The sequence below is a fragment of the Mytilus californianus genome, unplaced genomic scaffold, assembly GCF_021869535.1.
Source record: "Mytilus californianus isolate M0D057914Y unplaced genomic scaffold, xbMytCali1.0.p SCAF_10, whole genome shotgun sequence".
Taxonomy (NCBI): domain Eukaryota; kingdom Metazoa; phylum Mollusca; class Bivalvia; order Mytilida; family Mytilidae; genus Mytilus; species Mytilus californianus.
In genome coordinates this window covers 46,540,503-46,561,343 of record NW_026262582.1, presented here as the reverse complement: position 1 = coordinate 46,561,343, position 20,841 = coordinate 46,540,503, and the positions used below count along the sequence as shown (strand labels likewise).

The following is a 20,841-nucleotide window of genomic DNA, read 5'->3' as shown; positions in this document are numbered from 1 at the left end:
TAATCAAAAATACAGTCCTAGAATAATCATGAAATATTTGGTTAGGTAATCAAATAATCACTATAAAAACGGCCAAGTAATCACATAATCAAAATCCCCATGAGGAGGCTCATTAAAGCTAAGGAAATATTTACAGGAACAATCAAAACTTTAACATCAACACTTAATTCTCTAAATAACAAAACATTCAACAGAAATAATATACAACGACTACTAACAAGGTTCATGACTTTAGACATGCGCAAGTAAATGTGGCGGGGTTGAATCAGCTTTTTGATATCTCAACCCTCTTCATTCTTTTTAAAACTTGATCAGTAGATTATAGATCTTATTTAAAGAGCATACAATAGATACAAGTATATAGGAAAGCACTCAACTCTAAAATATCGGTATGATAAATAAGAAAACTCCGAAACAGTGGTTATGTCTTCCTTGCTTCGCTACGTTGACGCTGTTTCGGAGTTAGAAAGATAACAAAACACATAATAAAGCACAAAACAATATTATCCACTTATATATTTGATACTGTATCAACTTACTTAATTTGTCAAATAGGTGACTTAGGCCAAAAATAAAATATAAATTATTTGATGTTGCCTAACTACCCACCTAAAAAGTAGCCTTCCAGAAAAAAATAATGACACAAATTGTTTCAAAATTATTTTTTTTAAATTTGTTTTCCTGCACTAACGTAGTTTTCTTGTCTAAAACATGTAACTCATGTTGTTGGTAAAAAAAAAATAAAAATTCCTACCTCCCTACCCAACCCTACAAGGCATGGGTAGGTAACATAAAAAAAAAATTCTTAAGGTGGTACCAAACACCTTGAATAAAATTAATTTGGCTCGTTTAATTTTCATAAAATTTTGCAAAATGTTTACTTTGACCCTTTGACAAAAATATAAAAATTTCAAAAAGCTTGAACCACATACTTTATCGGAAAAATTTCATTGGATATATAGCAGTTTGACAAACGCTTATTTTTGATCATTGAGAAGCTTAATATTTCCTTAACAATAGAACCTGATTAAAACGTTTAGCCGATTTTTACAGAGTTATCTCCCTGTAGTGTTATGTACCATCTGAATGATGTCTAACGGACAGGGTGCAACATTGACTACACACACTTTGTAATTGTGTTAATTTTGTTGATACATGTTCACAAGTCACTATAATAAACAAATCACTTACTTAATTACTTTATATAATAATTACTGGAAGCAAATTCAAAGTAATATACCTACTGAAATGAAATCAAACCGTTCCGCACTTATTATTGGTTGTTGAACTTCATATATGATTTTATACCCCAAGGTCAACATTTATTTAACAGTTTGATTATTTCGTCACTTGATTCTTGGTGTTTATGCCTTTGCAGACCAGAATGGTTATGCCAAAACGATGAACATGAAATGGATGATATGAAATGAAAAGAGGAGCTGAAATGGACATAAAATGGGAACAAACTGCAAATACACAGAGAGGGAGGCACGGTAGTAATAATTAGTCTCAACACCGTCTACAAAAGAGCCTTCCATACGAAATGGATGAGTCTATCTCATACAGGAACGTAGAACTTTCTCATCACTTAGTGCTTGCACCTTTTGTCGAGTCGTACTCTTAGTCGGAGAAAGTGGGTTTAATTTATATGCCCAGGGACCCCAGAATGGGCATGTTTTCTAAATTTTGCTGGACTACGTGTTCCAACACCAAACATTATGCTTATTTTGGTCCAACCCTTCTTTGTTTTTTTCCCTAAATGCCTTTACCTTCTACAAGCAGTAAATACCAATTTTCAACTCTTTCAATCTAGGACTTGTATATTAATAAGGGTTAGTGTTATAGTCCCAGTTTGGATTGATCTCGAGCTTGCCAGGGATCAAACCTAAGTCTAAGAAGAGATCTTTACTAGATCCTGCTAATGAATAATTCAAGGCTTAATGAAATAAAATATAATATTCTATAATTGTTCCCAAACATTTTTTTTCTAAAGTCTATCGTTCAGCATAACAAGTTGAATTTGCTTGATTTTGAAGGACTTATAGTGCACGTTTACCTCAACATGTGGACAAAAGTTTTTAAAAAAATCGCTTACTCAATCGAAAATTATCTTAAAATCCGTTTTTTTTTTCTTTCAAATTATAGTTATAGAGACGTCCATATACAATGTCAAGTCTAAAATGTCCCAAGATGTAAAAAAAAAAGATGTTAACATTTGAAACAGAAACTATTAAAGCTATGCCATCAACGCTAAATTCTACAAATAACAAAACAAGATAAAGATCTTACATAAGACCACCTTGTACAGCCTCACTTGAATATATGAGGGTGTGGATCGGTTTTTTCATCATTTCTGTATTCTTAAATTTTTTATGCCATTTTTCGCTATTCTTTATGAATTTTACTTGTTATTCTCTATTCTTCATTTTTTTAACCTATTTTTCTCTATTCTTTATTTTTCTTGCGCTTTATTCTGCACATTGTGCCCATTATTGTCTATTCTGTAAACCCTATCCACACCCTCATATTTGATGGGATGAAAGCAGATGTTTAGATCTTCCTCTTTTTACCGATTCAGTTGAAAAGCGAAGGGTACATGAAACATGTCAAAATCTGATCAGCCTTGTCGAAGAAAGGTGCAACTTTAGGGGCAGACAAAAAAAAACTGAATATCTGTGTTTGATTGATTGATTGATTGATTGATTGGTGTTTAACGCCACTTTCAGCACTATTGGCTTTTTCGTGGCGGTCAGTTTTATTGGTAGACCTTCGGCAGGAAAACTGACAATCCTAGTCAATTTAGATTGGAATCGAGAATACCTGCCACGTGCGTGGATCGAAATCAAAACCACAGTGTTGACAGGCTAGTGATCCAGTAGTTGGACCACTTAGACTACTAGGCCACCGAGACCCTCAGATTGTGTGTGTCATTAGTGTTTCGTCTTGAAGCGAAATATAGTTGATAGGTAAGGTATATTTTCTATTGTGGTAATTTGTTTTACCTTGAGTATTTTAGTACTAGTACATTGGACAGACCTGATACTTTATCAATATTCACTACAAGAAAGCAAATATTAAATTTTGATAGTCAATTCGAGACCTAATATGAGGCTTATAGGGAAATTCTAAACACAAATGTTTTTTTTATCTTGTCTTTCTGTTCGGACACCGAATTTAACTTGATGATGTTTCTCCAATCAGTTGAACCTATGGACCAGGATAGCTACAACACGGGTATAATATAGTAGAATATATATATATATATATATATATATATATATATAAAAAGTCTAAATTGAAAACAACGTTCAAACCTATGATTGCGTTGGATAAAAACCGTAATTTTTATACGTGTGCATGCAAAACAAATCTCTTGGTAGAGGGGTCTAAATACAGCACTAACAACATTTCCCAAAAGACCAAAAAATGTGAAAAAGTATATTTTAACAAAACGCATTTGACTAGCAGGTCGAACAACTGATGTTCTTAAACCCTGCTGACTGCCATTGGCGATTGCCAAATAAACGGATCACAAGATGTAACAAAATATATATATATATATATATATATATATATACAAGTCTTAATTGAAAACAACGTTCAAACCTATGATTGCGTTGGATAAAAACCGCAATTTTTATACGTGTGCATGTAAACGAATTCCTTGGTAGAGAGGTCTAAATACAGCACAAACAACATTTTCCAAAAGACCAAAAAGTGAAAAGTATATTTTAACAAATTGCATTTGGCTAATATAAGTCTAAATTGTAAACAACGTTCAAACCTATGATTGCATTGGATAATCAAAGTACTGAAGTACTGAACATCGGATGACCGCAGGTTCTTGTGGATGGTCAAAAACACATGTCACAGAAATAGATCACATCTCTCTACCTGAAACTGAGGTTAATTTACAGAGATATATTTTTTTTCTGATACAAGTTCGTGCATGGATGATGAATAAATGACAGGAAATTCAACCGCACCGTAATAACTATTATATTGTAGTGATACAAATCAGTATACCTGGGACTATTATACTAATATAATAATAGTCCCAGAGTATACACTGGTTTGTTGTTATATATTATATTAATATTACGGTTGCATGTATATATAATTTTCATCTATTTGTATATCATTCTATTCTACTATTCTAATTATAGTGCAGTGCAAGTGCATGGTGGACACTCTTCTGTAAAAAAATCGATTTTTCTAAAAGATTGGATATGAGAAGCCATTCATATTTTCCCGCAAAACAATAACAGATTTATCGGCCCTTGCCGGGAGTGTCGCAAAACGTTCTTGAGATATTCTTACGTAAGCTTTAACACAATTTTTCGGTACGTGTGCATAGATATCATCAATGATTTTTTACTTTTATATATATAACTAACGACAACACATTTTCATATTATTAATTTGTGTTTTAATAAAAATATTTATAGGAGTATCCATTGAAAAAATGAATTTGAAACAAGCGATAAGTAATGTTATTTTGCACTAGATAATGACCGCGGATCTATAATTTTTATAGATCGGTTGAAAACCCAAAACTAATTTGCATAATGGAAATTTAGGCGATAGCAATACATCGAAATGACCTCACGGTGATCGCGATGTAAAAACCGCAATTTTTATACGTGTGCATGCAAAACAAATTTCTTGGTAGAGGGGTCTAAATACAGTGCAAACAACATTTTCCCAAAGACCAAAAAAGTGAAAAAGTATATTTAAACAAAACGCATATGACTAACAGGTCAAACAACTGATGTTCTTAAACCCTGCTGACTGCCATGGCGATTGCCAAATAAACGTATCACAAGATGTAACAAAATGGATCTTAATTATTAATTTAATACCAAATAGAAAACAATAAACTTACGGAAAAGATGGTATACCGCAAACACGAGGTGCAAAAATTTGTACACCATATCCGGATTTCGACAATTAATGTCTCTTCAGTGATGTTAGGAATCTAAACAGTATTTGGAAGGCCATATAATTTACCTCAATTTAGGATAGACTCTTGAATTTTGAAGAGTCCAAATAGGATGAACGGATCATATAAACCCGAAGGAAAATATAATACAAGCCCAAACGAAAAAATATAAACAAGTCTAAATTGAAAACAACGTTCAAACCTATGATTGCGTTGGATAAAAACCTCATTTTTTATACGTGTGCATGCAAAACAAATTTCTTGATAGAGGGGTCTAAATACAGCACAAACAACATTTCCCAAAAGACCAAAAAAGTGAAAAAGTATACATTTTTTGTATTTTAACAAAACGCATTTAACTAACAGGTCGAACAACTGATGTTCTTAAACCATGCTTGACTGCCATGGCGATTGCCAAATAAACGTATCACAAGATGTAACAAAATGGATCTTAATTATTAATTAAATACGAAAGAGAAAACAATAAACTTGCGGAAAATATATATGTTGTTACTATTATAAAGTATTACAAAATACATAGCTATGACAATTTAATAACAATATAATAAAAGTAAATATAAATAATAAAAATGTTCAAAAAACATCAGTTATTTATTTTCATTTCTGTTGTCTGCTTTATCTGGCATGGACCAATTTAGAAATGTATGTTCCATCCTCGTAAATTAGGTTGTGCATTCTCAGTGCGTCGTTAAGGACGTCTAAACTAATCAAATTGTTCAAAACAGAAACGTAACAATGATCCAAAACAAATTCAGATTGGTCCATTGATCTCCAGAAAAGTTACGTGGTATGCCAACATCCTATCAACACGTATAGTCTGTAAAGTATAATGATTGACAAGAATGATGTATACAATTTATTTATAATAATAATAAGATGTGATATAATTGCCAATGAGACAACGCTTCACCAGAGACCAAATGACATACAACTTAACAACTATATGTCACCGTAAGGCCTTCAACAATGAGCTAAACCCATACCGCATAGTCAGCTATAAAAGGCCTCAAAATGACAAATGTAAAACAATTCAAACGAGAAAACAAACGGCTTGACCTATGTACAAAATAATAAACGAAACTCATATATGATATATGATATATGATATACAGCAACAAACAACAACCACTGAATGTCTTTGAACCACCTTGGTCTCGTGGTAGCTGTATCAAATATCAAATTTTGATGACAACCTACAACAGGGAGAAGCTTCTCAAAATTTGTGATTTTTTAAAATAAAATAAGTTTTTACTAATTTTATGTTTATTTTTCAACACTTTAAAATAACTTAATACACCTAGTATATATTAGTTTTTGTTAAAAGCCTATTATGAGAAGTCATTTCTCAAAATTTGTGATTATTTAACCCCCCTCCACCCCCTCCCCCCAAATTGATGAGCCGAATTTCACCAAAATATAATATGCACATCTATATATTATACACAACTGCAAAAATTACTTAAGGATATGAGACTGTAATCATTTGCAAATATAAAATAAGTTAAAACTATGAGTGAATTAGTTTGGATAAAATCTTTAAAAAAATGATATTATACAAATAAAACGCCTGCCACAAATGTGTAAGGATATGACCATTTGATATTCTGCGGTTGGGGGCAGTAGGTTTTTTTGCGGATTGACTATTCATTTTCAACTATCGCTAAGAAAATTTATTAACACTTTTGTACACTGTTATTTCCTGCATTTTGTGTTACAGAATATTCATGTTCATCTTGGGCAAAGTTATCTATTTTCAGCTCTTACCAGGCAAGGATATTAATTTTCAAAATCATCCTGCCTCCCTCCCCAATCCCACACAAGAAAATTAGACAGTTGGTTGTCCCCAATACATTAAATTTACCAAAAATAGTGTATAGTACATCAGACCACACCAACACACGACAAATGACGTACAAATACAAACAACAACTAACAACCCGTGGACCAGGAAACCTGACTTATTACGGGTAAAAAATGTTGTGGGGTATAACCAGTTTTACTTGCTACAAACCTCATCTTCAGCCATTCGAGACCATATATATAAAAATAAGGAGATGTGGTATGATTGCCAATGAGACAACTATTCACCAAAGTTCAAATGAAGTGGATGTGATCAATTATAGGCAACCGTACGGCCTTCAACAATGAGAAAAAACATGCCGTACAGTCGGCTATAAAAGGCCCCGACATGAAAAATATGAAACAGTTCAATTCATATGTCGTAAAGGTAAAACTCACAATAAAAGAACCTGTACAGTACAGCAACCAACTAAATTAGATGAGCACTATATTAAACAAGTCAAACAAGAGAAAAAACGGCACAAAATTTGAAAAGCAGGGTCAAAAGATGCTTGTTACAACTGGAAAAAAGATAAGGTGGACACAGCTATGAGTTACACTGCCGCTCAAACAAACACACAGAGCTAAAGCAACACTTTTAAATTGATTGATTGATTGATTGATTGATTGATTGATTGGTGTTTAACGCCACTTTCAGCACTATTGTGCTATTTCATGGCGGTCAGTTTAATTGGTGGAGGAAGCGGAGTGCCTGGAGAGAACCATCGACCTTCGGTAGGAAAACTGACAATCCTAGTCAATTAAGAATTGAGTCGAGCGCACCTGCAACTTGCGGGTGTCGAACTCACAACCTCAGTGTTGACAGGCCAGTAATATAGTAGTTCGACTACTTTTTTCTTCTTGAATAAAATTTATTTCACATATTATGATCCACAATATTCTACAATCTATTATGAAAAACATACAGTCCTTTATATTATCATGATATCTCATTTACACAACTTACATTCAGCACATTCTACCATTATTTACTTAAATTTTACACAAAATACAAAAAGAAAAGATTGGTTATATGGAAATGTCAAAAACAGCTCGACTTCTTAGACCACTAGGTGTTATTAATAGTTGAGGTTTAAAACGTCAAATTAATTCAAAATGTGTATGACGTCATGGTGACATCACAACTGATATTTAGTGTCCGGAATATAACATCCTATTTATTAATACACAATACTTCAACCCACTTTTTCCATGTTCAGTGAACTGCTAAATGTTGATCAAAACCCTATATATTTTTGAACAAGAGTGTACACGCGGAAATGTCTCGCCTGCTTTACTACCATTGATTTTATATTGATAGTCCTATATATATAAAGTTTTACTACAAGTATCACATTAACTTAACATGGTCCAAGAAAATGAGGTCAAGGTTAGATAAACCGAGCCAGAAATACATGTACACCTTACAATCATTCCATACATTAATATAGTTGACTTATTGCTTATAGTATACAAAAACAGACCAAACCAGTAAAACTTAACATTGACCAATGAATGACCATGAAAATGAAGTCAAGGTCAAATGATACCTGCCAGACAGACATATAATCCTAACAATCATTCCATAAACCAAATATAGTTGACCTATTGCTAATAGTTTAAGAAAAACAGACCAAAACACAAAAGCTTATCATTGAGCAATGAACCATGAAAATGAGGTCAAGGTCAAATAAAACCTGCCAGACTAACATGTACATAGTAAAATATAAACCGAATATAGCTGACCTATTGCATACAGTATTAGAAAAACACACCAAAACACAAAAAATGAACTTTAACCACTGAACCGTGAAAATGAGGTCAAGGTGAGATGACACCTGCCAGTTGGACATGTACACCTTACAATCATTCCACACACCAAATATAGTCGACCTATTGCTTATAGTATCTGAGATATGGACTTGACCACGAAAACTTAACCTTGTTCACTGATCCATGAAATGAGGTCGAGGTCAAGTGAAAACTGTCTGACAGGCATGAGGACCGTGCAAGGTATGCACATACCAAATATAGTTATCCTATTACTCATATTAAGAGAGAAATTAACATTACAAACAATTTTAACTTTTATTCAAGTAGTCACTGAACCATGAAAATGAGGTCAAGGACAAAGGACATATGACAGACGGAAACTTCATAACATAAGGCATCTATATACAGAGTATGAAGCATCCAGGTCTTCTACCTTCTGAAATATTAAGCTTTTAAGTAGTTAGTTAATGCCGCCGTGGCCGCCGGAACACTATCCCTAAGTCGAGCTTTCTGTGACATTAGTCGCTGGCTCGACAAAAATGCGCATTAAGATAGCTGGGATGTCTTCCTCCATCTTGGATCTAGAAACAGCAGATAACAATTGGTCTATATCTTTAATGAAATGTGCAAATTTAAACCATAGTAGCATGTTATTCATGTGTAAGACTTTTCATGTTAATTTGGAAAATTATGTGTTTCATCATATTTTACGGCTGTATTTTTGTTTGATTATTTTTTTCAACCTTGCCTTATAAGGGGAGATAACTCAGATAAAGTAACTTTTATAATAGAATGTGTTGTGAATTTACCTATTTTATAATGTAGCCCGAAAACGTGTCCGATGACCCCATTTTTATATTTCTTATATTATAAAAGCATATGATTAGAGCTATCTTCTCATAGTCTTTCTTAAAATTCTATGGTGTAGTTTTCTTTATATCACACAAAGTTGGGTTTTCCATGCATAATCTATACAAAATCTGACAATTTTGCTCAACCTGTAGCGTGAAAAAAAGCCTGATGACCCATACTTTTTATTATACTTTTGAAAAAAGCATTATACAAACTACATTTTGACAAATTATTAAAAAAAAATCTATGGATTATAATTTAGACAACCTATCTACCTCAACAAAACTTTAAACATTACAGGCGGATTAGACAGACGAACACACAGACGAGAAAACATGATAGGCCCTCTACTATAGTCTAGCGTTGCATAAAATACTTACAGGTGCATAACGATTGCCAATTATTGTTACCCCAGCAAGAATAACATTGACATATATATGTGGATCCCTGCACAACACAATGTCCATTGTTACACGAAGAAACTCCATAACATGGGTCACCTACAAATAATAATAACATTACATGGATGCTTCATATTGATTCCATCACATCAGCAGCAAACAATCACCTGTTTTATATTGATTCCATCAAGTCAGCAGAAAACAATCACGTGTTTCATACTGATTCCATCATATCATCAGAAAACAATCACGTGTTTTATATTGATTCTATCATATCAGCAGAAAACAATCACGTGTTTCATATTAATTCCATCATATCAGCAGAAAACAATCACGTTTTTATATTGATTCCATCATATCAGCAGAAAACAATCACGTGCTTTATATTGATTCCATCATATCAGCAGAAAACAATCACGTGTTTCATATTGATTCCATCATATCAGCAGCAAATAATCACGTGGTTTCATATTGATTCCATCAAGTCAGCTGAAAACAATTACGTGTTTCATATTGAATTAAAATGCGATTGCAAGAATGGAATACTTCTGTTTTTGTAGTTTTATAAGGTTATTAAAAGTTTACATTGCGATTCAAGAAGTAGATCCAGGGACCAGGGTTCAAGGGGAAAAGGGGCGTAACTGTCAACAATGGTAAAAATAGAGCAAGTAAGGCGATGTTTTTACTTCTTGATGCCTAGCAATGCATAAAAAGGGGAGGAGGTTGTACTGAAAAGAGTTACCACCACACCTGCGTAAGTGATCATTACTTTTCTTACTACCGGTACATGATGTTTTAATATGTTAGGGAACAACCATTTAACTTCAAACGGGGGGAGGGTTATGGTTTTTTTTCTGAGTCACAAATTTTTTTTCGCGCAAATTAGTTTTTCGACGCTATCAACCAAATTATTTTTTTTTTCAAAATTTAACACTATAAAGTATGGGGAAAATCTGGATTCAGAATATTTTTATCAAACTGAGGATCCGAATATTTTTTTTAGGAAAAAACATAACCCCCAGACCCGGGTGGGACAAAAACATGATCTTAGCACGATATGGTACAAGTGGTTTTATTGGTTGCTAAAAATAACATCTAAAGCCAGTCATGAGATCTGTTGAAATAACCTTATTACGATTTAATTGTTTTCCGTTTATGCATAATACGTGTATATTGATTTGGTTGGTTTCGTATCGTCTTTCCGTTGTCTTTCGTTTAGTGCCGCATGGTATTGTCAGTTTCTCTTTGACTTTTAAGTTTTTAATCTTGGTATCTTCAGCCTATAAGTTGTAGTACTGTGATAAGTCGTTTATTAACCGACTTCATGGCGATTTATTATGGCGATTATCAATTTTCTCAATGTATCGTTTTAAGGAAATATCCAAGTTTTACAAATTCGCGACGAGTTTTATTCGCGTTAATGTTTAACTCGCGAAAGTCGCCAAAATTAGTTGGTTTACATTACTTTGTAATGTGATAAGATTGTACAAGCCCTGTACCATATAGGTTATCAAATACATCTTATCTTTTGGTCTCTAGTAGGTAGGAGTCTTTTCATTGCAATCATACTACATCTCCTCATTTTCATTTGTTTTGAAACACTCGTATGTCTCAACTGCTGTATTATTTCAATCCTTAAAACCTCGATAAACTCTCAAACAAGGGCCGATAAAGAAAAAAAAACTGCAATACTCCAATGAATAAACGTAGCAAGTAATGTTTATCTATCAACATAAAAAGGGAACGACCATTTAACTTCAAGGGGGGGGGGGGGGGTATTTTTTTCCTAAAAAAAATATTCGGATCCCCAATTTAATGAAAAAAAATATTCTGGTCAAGCAGATGACAAAAAAAAATATTCTGAATGTAGATTTTCCCATACCTTATAGTATTAAATTTAGAAAAAAAATAATTTGATTGATAGCGTCGAAAAACTAAATAAAAATGTTCGCGCTTCACGGCAAAAAAAAATTTCTCAAAAAAAAAAAACCAACATATAACCCCCCTCCCTTTTTGAAGTTAAATGGTTGATCCCTTATGCCAAAAATGTAAGTACTACGATAAGTCAATTTTTCAGAATCGAATGCATTCTGGGTAATATTTTCAACAGTGTACACCAAAACGTCGTGATTGGTTAAAAACGTCCTAAACAATGGAAATTCAACCAATGACGTGACGTTATTTTCATTTTGGGGGTACGAACAATGTAATGACCTATAGTCCTTTAGATTCTGAAACGGTCAAGTGTAGACCCGGTACCTTCATTCGTTCGGATTGTCACCAAAATTTAATATTGTCCCTTAATAAGCATAACGTTACATCTTTACTTACGATCACAGTAAGTTCCAGTATAACCGTTGTGGCAATGGCAACGCCAAGTAGATCCATCTATTACACATGACCCATAGTTACAGTTCACATTGGTGCATGGAGTTTCTGAATGAGAAAACCCACTTATCATAAATCATACTCTAAATTATCTGAAGAATTTGTTTACACAAAACGGTAACCACAATTTTAAAAGATTCCAAAACTGCTTTGAAATTCTTAGAACGAAAGAAGAAAAGGCAATATGTGAACTCCGTTGCGCAATCGCAATCGACGTTTACGGGATATTTGAAATGTTTAATTTTGAACATTTTAAGAGAATTGCATTAAAATAGGAATAACAGTACTGTATTTGAAGAGTTGCTACGTCAATTTTGGATTTGACGATGGCAACTCTTCAGTATTGTTATTCCTTAATTGAAAAAGGGTATGTTGGTAGGTTGAATAATTACATTGACTTTTAAAGGAAATGATCCGGATTTTAATGATGCTTACCCAAAAATGTCCATACAATGTGCCTAAAACGTTTAAACCCGCTGCATTTGTTTGCACCTGTCCGAAGTCATGAACCTGTTGTTCAGTGGTTGTCGTTTGTTGATGTGGTTCATAAGTGTTTCTCATTTCTAGTTTTTTATATAGATTAGTGGTTGATTCCTTATGCCAAAAATGTAAGTACTACGATAAGTCAATTTTTCAGAATCGAATGCATTCTGGGTAATATTTTCAACAGTGTACACCAAAACGTCGTGATTGGTTAAAAACGTCCTAAACAATGTAAATTCAACCAATGACGTGACGTTATTTTCATTTTGGGGGTACGAACAATGTAATGACCTATAGTCCTTTAGATTCTGAAACGGTCAAGTGTAGACCCGGTACCTTCTATCGTTCGGATTGTCACCAAAATTTAATATTGTCCCTTAATAAGCATAACGTTACATCTTTACTTACGTTCACAGTAAGTTCCATGATAACCGGCTGGGCACTGGCAACGCCAAGTAGATCCATCTATTTCACATGACCCATAGTTACAGTTCACATTGGTGCATGGAGTTTCTGAATGAGAAAATCCACTTATCATAAATCATACTCTAAATTATCTGAAGAATTTGTTTACACAAAACGGTAACCACAATTTTAAAAGATTCCAAAACTGCTTTGAAATTCTTAGAACGAAAGAAGAAAAGGCAATATGTGAACCCCGTTGCGCAATCGCAATCGACGTTTACGGGATATTTGAAATGTTTAATTTTGAACATTTTAAGAGAATTGCATTAAAATAGGAATAACAGTACTGTATTTGAAGAGTTTCCAGCGTCAATTTTGGATTTAACGATGGCAACTCTACAGTATTATTATTCCTTAATTGAAAAAGGGTATGTTGGTAGGTTGAATAATTACATTGACTTTTAAAGGAAATGATCTGGATTTTAATGATGCTTACCCAAAAATGTCCATACAATGTGCCTAAAACGTTTAAACCCGCTGCATTTGTTTGCACCTGTCCGAAGTCATGAACCTGTTGTTCAGTGGTTGTCGTTTGTTGATGTGGTTCATAAGTGTTTCTCGTTTCTCGTTTTTTATATAGATTAGACCGTTGGTTTGAATTGTTTTTACACTAGTCATTTTGTGGCCCTTTATAGCTTGCTGTTCGGTGTGAGCCAAGGCTCCGTGTTCTAGGCCGTACCTTAACCTATAATGGTTTAATTTTTACACATTGTGAGTTTGATGGAGAGTTGTCTCATTGGCACTCATACCACATCTTTTTATTTCTATATTATGAATGTAATTGGCTCGGTTGTAGTTTTTCTGAGTCCCAAATTTTTTTTTCGCGCAAAGCGCAAACATTTTTATTTAGTTTTTCGACGCCCTTGAAGTTAAATGGTCGTTCCCTTATAATTTTGTCATTGTGTATATATTTGTATTGTACATATGCCTTCAATCCCTCGAGGTATAAATTTGCATTCTGTAATAAATTAAACATCAAATATCAACCAATCCATCCAGTAAACATTCCTTTCATATCCTGTCATGGTAAGTCGTTCTCTTCAGCCTTTTCTCAGAAAAACTGACCAATATGAATTAAGCATAGGGTGGGGCGAAAACATGATCTTAGCATGATATGGTACAAGTGGTTTTATTGGTTGCTAAAAATAACATCTATAGCCAGTCATGAGATGTGTTAAAATAACCTTATTACGATTTAATTGTTTTCCGTTTATGCATAATACGTGTATATTGATTTGGTTGGTTTCGTATCGTCTTTCCGTTGTCTTTCGTTTAGTGCCGCATGGTATTGTCAGTTTCTCTTTGACTTTTAAGTTTTAAATCTTGGTATCTTCAGCCTATAAGTTGTAGTACTGTGATAAGTCGTTTATTAACCGACTTCACGGCGATTTATTGTCGCGATTATCAATTTTCTCAATGTATCGTTTTAAGGAAATATCCCAAGTTTTACAAACTCGCGACGAGTTTTATTCGCGTTAATGTTTAACTCGCGAAAGTCGCCAAAATTAGTTGGTTTACATTACTTTGTAATGTGATAATATTGTACAAGCCCTGTACCATGTAGGTTATCAAATACATCTTATCCTTTGGTCTCTAGTAGGTAGGAGTCTTTTCATGGCAATCATACTACATCTCCTCCTTTTCATTTGTTTTGAAACACTCGTATGTCTCAACTGCTGTATTATTTCAATCCTTAAAACCTCTATAAACTCACAAACAAGGGCCGATAAAGAAAACAAAAAAAAAACTGCAATTCTTCAATGAATAAACGTAGCAAGTAATGTTTATCTATCAACATTAAAACATGATTTATAGACCGATCTGATCTATATATGAGATAACCTCCTTTTGTGAATACCAAAAATGTAAGATACTGAACATGAGTACTACGACAAGTGCAGACACGGTACTTTCTATCGTTTGGATTGTCACTAAATATTGTTCCTTAAGGATGTTTGCTTCTCTGTTTAAAAAATATCAAGCTTTTTAAAAGACTGTTATAAATTTATAGTATATAAACAAAGGAACTAAAAAAGCAGTCATGTAACGACAATTCTGATTGGATGACGTCTACCAATTCAACGGTTGACAGTAGGCGTCATTGGCATTGGCAACAACGGTTGCGCAATCACAATCGACGTTTATGGGATATTTGAAATGTTTAATTTTGAACCTTTTAAGAGTATTGCATTAGAATAGGAATAATATGGAAAGCCTCAGCTGTCATATATTTGAGATCTACAAAACGTTATGCTGAAGCTTAAAATGTAAAGTTAAGACAGCGTGATGTTGAATTGAGTCTTCAAAATGCTAACTCTAAATTACAATATGCTAAGTTGAATTTGCGCAATGTTGACTTGCAATGACAAGTGCTTTAGTCGTGATAGTATAATGATAAGTCACGATGTTGTGATGATATGCCAAATACACGTAACGTTGGGTTTAAAGTACATGATGTGAAGTTGACGTTGCATGATGTTAGCTTGCAGATGGATACTGCTCAGTCACCCACATCGACAGCTATGATAACAAATAAAATGAATAGCTAAAATGTATGGTGCTGACTTGTTATTAATAAATGTTGAGCTGAAATAGTACGATGTTATATCATTGTGATATTACGATTGGTCTTTCATGCAATCTGTTGATTTAAAACACCATGATGCACAGTTGAAAGTACATGATGTTAAGTTAAGATAACACGATGCTACACCACTATACTGAAACGAAAGGTTTACCATACAATTTGTTGACTTAAAACAACACGATGCAACGTGTTAAGCTTAAGATGCTCACTTGAAACTACAGGACGCACAGTTGAAATGTTGTAATATTAAGCTACGATAGCACGATGTTATATCATTATAATGTCACAATAGGCTTATCATACAATTTGCTCATTTAAAACTACACAACGTACAGTTGAATGTACGTGATGTTAAGCTAAGATGGCACGTTGTTATATCATTTGAATGTCACGATAGGCTTACCACACGATAAGCTCGTTTAAAACTACACGACGTACAGTTGAAAGAACGTGATGTTGAGCTATGATAGCAATATCTTATATCATAATAATATCACGATAGGCTTACCATACAATATGCTCATTTAAAACTACACGACGTACAGTTGAAAGTACGTGTTGTTCAGCTAAGATAGCACGATGTTATACAATTTGCTCATCTAAAATTACACCACGTACAGCTGAAAGTACGTGGTGTTAAGCTAAGATAGCACGTTGTTATATCATTAGAATGTCACGATAGGCTTACCACACGATATGCTTATTTAAAACTACATGACTTTCAGTTGAAACTAGGTGATGTTAAGCTAAGATGGCATGTTGTTATATCATTTGAATGTCACGATAGGCTTACCATACAATATGCTCATTTAAAACTACACAACGTACAGTTGAAAGTATGTGATGTTGAGCTATGATAGCACGATGTTATATCATAATAATATCACGATAGGATTGCCATACAATATGCTCATTCAAAACTACACGACGTACAGTTGAAAGTACGTGTTGTTGAGCTAAGATAGCACGATGTTATATCATTATGACGTCACGAGAGGCTTATCATACAATGTGTTGACTTGAAACTACACGATGTCAACTTAAAGTATTTGGTCTTGACTTGAAACAGTCAAATGTTAAGTTATAAAAACAGAACGTAATGTCAAAATAAAACAATGATAGGATGACATATACTTGTTCAGAATTGAAGATTTTTGGTGTTGACTTCGAATATAGTACATATATTAGATCGGTTTATGTTAAATTAAAAGACAATAACGATGCGTAAAACATTACAGAATTATGTGAATTGAAACTGCAATTCTACGGAAAAGAATGAGGGACAAATCCACAGGATTTTTTCTTCTTCATTTGCAAGTTCGGAGGCAAAATGATATACAAAGAAAGTTTTCCATAAATTCATAAAGCAAAAGAATTACCCATCGCTATATATTACACTTGAATACAGTTTTGCCGTATATTTTACATGTTTTGTTTGGATGTTTTTTTTATGATTAAAAACCAGACTTTTTTTTATGAACGACAATATTTAAGAAAATATTTATCTATGTTGTGTGTTAATATATATACAACATAATATTGTGCTTATAAGACTTATGACTGTGAGGGTCAAATTTTACTCATATAAAATCACATCTATGTAAGAGTTAGCGGAGAATTTGTATAATTTACCAATCCCGTTTCCAACGAAATAAAACATAAGAATCTGGAGTCTTAATCTTAAAAAACAAAGATCAACTGATATGACAAATAATACGGAAAAGCGTAGGACTGAGAGGGTCAGAGCTATATGAGAATGTGACACCCAACCCCGGCCTTGTTAGAGGTATCTGAACATTTGAATTTTCTTTTCCACGAAATAAAACAAAAAGAATTGATAGGTGGAAGAATCCTACTGCATGGGGCCAACCAAAACATAAAGTATGGTAGATTCTGTTGTATACTTTTCGCTCATACATGAAGTCTATATGAAACCTTATGAAATTTGACCTAGAGCCTCCAGTCTAAATCGTCAACTTTAAAAAAAAAATACATCATTTACAGCAGTGCCAACCATTTTTTCAGCACCAAGTAAGATAGTTCCCAGGTTTATGTATATATCCTCTCGGAGAATGTTTAATGACCAACCATGGAAATACTGTTAATATTGATTTGCAACCATGGACATACTGTTGATATTGATGTTTAATCATGGAAGTACTGTGAATATGTATGTGCAACCATGGAAATACTGTTGATCATAATTTATGTGCAACTATGGAAATACTGTAACTATTGATGTGCAACCTTGAAAATACTGTTAATATTGATGTGCAACCGTGGAAATACTGTTAACCTTGATGTGCAATAGTATATATTTGTTATATACATACTACATTTACATTGTATTAATATTAATTGTTTTGTGACACATTTCTCATAAGACAGACCAAAAATTAAATGTTCCCTGATAGTCAATGGATAGGGTCTGGATGGGGGTACTTCATTTATGCATTCTTTAATTTTAGCCTATTTTTCTCTATTCTATATACTGTAAACCAACTAATTTTCACGAGCGATTTAATTTCGCGATTTTCGCGAGTAGATAATATAACGCGAATATAAATCGTCGCCAATATGTAAAACTTTGATCTTTCCTTATTTAACTACATCAAGTGAATTAGAAAATCGCGAAATAAAATCGTCGCGAAGTGGACTAGAAAGGGCCAAACGCGAAAAAAAGTATCCGCGAAAATAAGTTGGTTTACAGTATTGTTTGCTCATTATTCCCTATCCTTTATATTTTAACACCCAATTATTCTCTATTTTAATTTTTTGGATCCATTTTTCTCTATTTTTTATGCCCCCACCGTAGCGGTGGGGACATTAAGTTTTACCCTTGTCCGTCTGTACGTACGTAAGTCCCAAAATTGGTTTCCGTTCTCTAACTTGAGTTTGCCTCAACCAAATGTTATGAAACTTATACACAATGCTTATTACCACAAAACACAGATCAAGTTTGAATTTTGGTGGCGTTACTTTAACCGTTCTAGAGTTATGCCCCTTTATAAATGGAAAAATTGCAAAATTTTTATTTTCTTTTAAATATCAAGTAATTTATAAAATTAGAGTTATCTTCCTTTGTCCATGATTATGGTTGAATCAGCTACAATCAATGCTTTATACAATGCAATGTTTAATTTTGACTTCCACTGATAAAACACAGATCAAGTTGAATTTGGGTAGTGTCACTTTAACCATTATTGAGTTATGCCCCTTTATAAATCGAAAGATTGCAAAATTTTTAGTTTCCATTCTGTAACTTAAGTTTGCCCCAACCAAACATTATGAAACCTATACACAATATTCATTACCATAAAACTAAGATCAAGTACAAATTTTTTGTTTCCGTTTTCTAACTTTAGTTTGCCTCTACCAAACGTTATGAAACTTATACACAATGCTTATTAATACATAATACAGATTAAGAACGAAATTTGGTGAGAACACTTTTACCATTCTTGAGTTATGTCCCTTTATAAACATAAAAATTGCTGAATTTTTCGTTTCCTTTCTCTAACTTTAGTTTGTCTCAACCAAATGTTATAAAACTTATACACAACCTTTCTAGAGTTATGTGTGTTTACAAATAGAAAACTTGCTGAATTTTTAGTTTCTGTTCTCTTCTTAAGTTAGCCTCAACCAAATGTTATGAGACTTACACACAATGCTTATTACAACAAAACTCAGATCAAGTTCAAATTTGGGTAGCGTCACTTTTACCGTTCTTCAGTTATGTCCCTTTATAACTATATGCTATGCAAGCGGGGGCATCATCTGTGTCCACATGTGGACACTATCCACATTTTTGTTTTTGGTGGGGTGCCTTTATTCTGCATATTTGCCCATCATTCTCTATTGTGTAAATCTCATCTATACCCTAAGTTAAGATCCCATTTTACACACACCATGCAGTTGTTTGATTATGTACAAAAGTAAGACATGGTTGGGTTCAACAACACATCATCTGTATGAAATATCCACTTGGGGGAAATGTCACCTGACCATAGGTTTTCATCATAGTGAATATGTCAAAATGGAAAAGTGAAATATTTTAACTGGAAATCTGTTAAAATCTTTTCAATTGGTTGATTCACTGTTAGAGAGGCTAGACAGATGAAAAGAAAAATGTCACATGATATGACTTTCTAATCCTCCACTTTGAAACAGTCTCTATTTCAAAACTTCTGTATGATAATGGGAGTAAATATGATGTTTACCATAATGAGAGTTTAATGATGTAATAAAAGGATATTTTCACTAATCCTATATATTCTACTATGGTGAATGTTTGGCCACATTATATAAAAATAAGAAGATGTAGTATGATTGCCAATAAGACAACTATCCACAAGAGACCAAATGACACAGAAATACACAACTATAGGTCACCGTACGGCCTTCAAGAATGAGTAAAACCCACACCACATAGTCAGCTGTATTAGTTCTTTTGCTGTTAACTACTTACTATTTATTTGTGTATGTGTATTATTGACTTCTTTTTATTTTATAAACATTGAAAATAGGGGCTTGGCATTTTTTCTAGTTTTTTGCTGTTTCTTTTCTTTAAAGGGGGAGGGGTAATTGAAAAAAAGTGCATTTGTTTATGGAAAACTTTTGACAAGTTGAAAAAAATGTTGTTACATTGCTAACAATTAAATTATTATGTTAATTTCTGTCCAGGATCTTAAAGGATTTTAATGTTTTTTTGATTCAAGTGTATATATTTATTTACAATCGGGGCATACATTCCAGTTTGAGCAGAAGCTCAGGTTTTTACTTCAATGTATTAATTATCTGTTTCTGTTATTGTTAGTATTTGATATTTTCATTTCATTTTCTGTTATAAATAAACTTTATCTTTTTAACTTTATTTTCGTGTATATGAAGAAAAGGAGACTTGGGTTATACATCAGTGAGACAGCTACCAAAAGACAAAATAACCTTAATTTTTTTCTAAAGCAACATAGTCTTTCACAATATACATGTGTCTATGCATTATGTCAAGCTCCAAATCATCCTGAGTCTGAAAAAATTGTGAATAATTCAAACAGAAACAAGATGTGCCATAAAAAAGATGCAGAATATAC

The 20,841-nt window shown here is 33.2% G+C and overlaps 1 protein-coding gene across 3 annotated transcripts in view; it reads right to left on the bottom strand.

Annotated features, from left to right (window-relative positions):
• Nucleotides 1–5,391: 5,391 nt before the first annotated feature.
• Nucleotides 5,392–20,841, bottom strand: part of LOC127718241 (fibropellin-3-like) — a 231,423-nt gene continuing 215,973 nt past the window's right edge. For 2 of the 3 annotated variants that reach the window (XM_052224235.1, XM_052224237.1), the window contains exon 6: nt 5,392–5,780. In XM_052224235.1, the coding sequence (XP_052080195.1) occupies nt 5,767–5,780 (14 nt within the window). In that variant the 3' untranslated portion in view covers nt 5,392–5,766. Of the gene's footprint in view, nt 5,781–9,807; nt 9,928–20,841 lie in introns of all 3 variants that reach the window. The other variant, XM_052224236.1, reaches the window with a different exon arrangement.